Source organism: Limulus polyphemus, unplaced genomic scaffold, assembly GCF_000517525.1.
Source record: "Limulus polyphemus unplaced genomic scaffold, Limulus_polyphemus-2.1.2 Scaffold3858, whole genome shotgun sequence".
Classification (NCBI taxonomy): domain Eukaryota; kingdom Metazoa; phylum Arthropoda; class Merostomata; order Xiphosura; family Limulidae; genus Limulus; species Limulus polyphemus.
The window spans coordinates 101,746-104,025 of record NW_013669468.1 but is presented as its reverse complement, the minus strand read 5'-3'; the positions used below and the strand labels follow the sequence as shown (position 1 = coordinate 104,025).

The 2,280-nt window shown below is 35.0% G+C and overlaps 1 protein-coding gene across 1 annotated transcript in view; it reads left to right on the top strand.

Annotated features, from left to right (window-relative positions):
- Positions 1-1,217: 1,217 nt before the first annotated feature.
- The window catches only part of LOC106470174 (hemicentin-2-like), a 76,136-nt gene continuing 75,073 nt past the window's right edge, over positions 1,218-2,280 (top strand). The window contains exon 1 of the mRNA XM_013930704.2: positions 1,218-1,458. Within this exon, the coding sequence (XP_013786158.2) occupies positions 1,401-1,458 (58 nt within the window). The 5' untranslated portion in view covers positions 1,218-1,400. The remainder of the gene's footprint in view (positions 1,459-2,280) is intronic.

The window sequence follows — 2,280 nt, the reverse complement described above, 5'->3', positions numbered from 1 at the left end:
CCGAATTAATTCACTTAACTGTAATTACAGTTACACAGAACAGTTATCACCAGGGCCGAATTAATTCACTAAACTATAGTTACAGATACACAGAACAGTTATCATCAGGGCCGAATTAATTCACTAAACTGTAATTCCAATTACACAGAACCGTTATTACCAGGGCCGAATCAATTCTCTAAACTGTAATTACAGTTACACAGAACAGTTATCACCAGGGCCGAATTAATTCACTAAACTGTTGTTACAGCTACACAGAACAGTTATCACCAGGGCCGAATTAATTCACTAAACTGTAGCAATAGCCATACAGAACAGTTATCACCAGGGCCGAATTTATTCAATAAACTGTAGTTACAGATACACAGAACAGTTACCAACAAGGCCGAATTAATTCGCTAAGCTGTAGCTGTAGCTACACAGAATACACATACCAGTTATCACCAGAGTCGGATTAACTCACTAAGCTGTAGTTATAGCTATAGAGAACAGTTATCACCAGGGCATCAAGCTTACAACCTTGCTAATTACGAAAAGAAATGCCCCCCCCCCCCAACAATATGTTATGCTGTTTACTGTGGTCAAAGAAGAAAGAAATATATATGTATATGTCTTGTACGATTTCTCACTATATTTTTTACCAGTGTAAACGATAAAAACATTCTTATCATATAGTATGCTTTGTACATGGGGTTTCCAGATCCATTGGGTTTGGAGTCCCAAAATTACTGTATTTGTCCCTGGTTATCAGAACACTTTGAAACTGTTTTTAATCAGGTAATACACTCACAGACAAGTCTAAAATATGTATTTGAAGAACTGTATTCAAACCGAACAGTTAAAGTAAAAGTTGTTGTCACTCTCTATTTTAAACTGGGGGTTTCCGCAGGTGATTTTCAAATATTGAGGACTCGGCGGCTCTTTAAATCGTGCGCGTGCTGCGTGCAGTGTTCCTGCGTCATTAGATCAAACATAATGTTTAATCTATGAGCGAAATGTATATTAATCATTAAGTAGAAACACAGTAACATATTTGTGTCCTATTATCAGCATGTCACATACAAGGTTTTAATATTAGCTTTTGTCAGAACGACTAATAAGTACACAAAAGTTGTGGAACTATTTTATATAGGTGCATAAATACCTATTTTGTTCATCGTTCACGCTCATCTAGAGCTAGTGTAACGTCCATTGCAACACCAGAGCGTGTAGTGCTCCAAAGAGAGACGCACATGAGATCGAGATTTCTGTGAAACGTCATTGATTGTTACATTTCTAAATACTGTTGTGATTTATCATGCTAAACCTAAGATTATAATACTAGTGCTAGGATTTTTAAGTGGAATTTATTCTGTAGTTGACGAAAAAAAAAAGACTTTCTAGTTATTAATAATTTCACAATGAAGAATCTGCTGTCGTACCAAAGACCCCATATTTGGACAACTTTATTTTATACAGGTGAGTGAACAATCAATAGTCAATTATTTCATGGACGTACCACGCACGGATCAACGTTTTAAATTAGAATACCTTATTTACTGAAAGATGAAAATCAAAATTAATATGTATTCATTAATTTGTTATTACTAGTTCGGAAGGACTTACTACAGGATGCTTGAAATTTGACATATACGTAGTTTCATGACAACTCTAATCAGTGTCTAATGTCTATCATTAACTATACGTATTTCGTTGTTGCGTATAATAGTGTCTGTTTAAACGTTCACATCAGAAATGGACATTAAATTCATTCGTAGATAATAATGGCTTCCATTAGGGTTACGGAAACAACGTTTAGTTTTTTAAGTATAAAATAGTATGGGATTGGCTTAATCCTTTCCATTTCCTGTTAGTGTTACTAAAGTTAGGCAAGTAATTCCCGTTCATATATTAATTTACAGTCCTTCCTTATATGGTGGAACGTAAGGATGTAATTGAAACAAATACTTGATATATCTTGAAAACAAAATACCAAAAAACGTACTTATAACGAGTGTGTATTAAGCGCTGTACAGTCACAACTTCCAAATTGCAAACAACATGATAACATCAATAAAAACGTTACCAGTGGAAGTAGACGAGACATTGAATAATAATTTAGGTGACACAGGAAGATGGAAGAAAGGTGAGTTAGGTAACAGGAAAAAGTCAGGGCTTAATTTATATAAAAATTGTACTGTTGACGGGTGGAGGTGAGGGGAATTTGGATTTTTAAACGCTGAGACTAATCCTTGGGATGGGGATGGTGGGGGCTAATGTAATTGACTACTTTATCTAAAT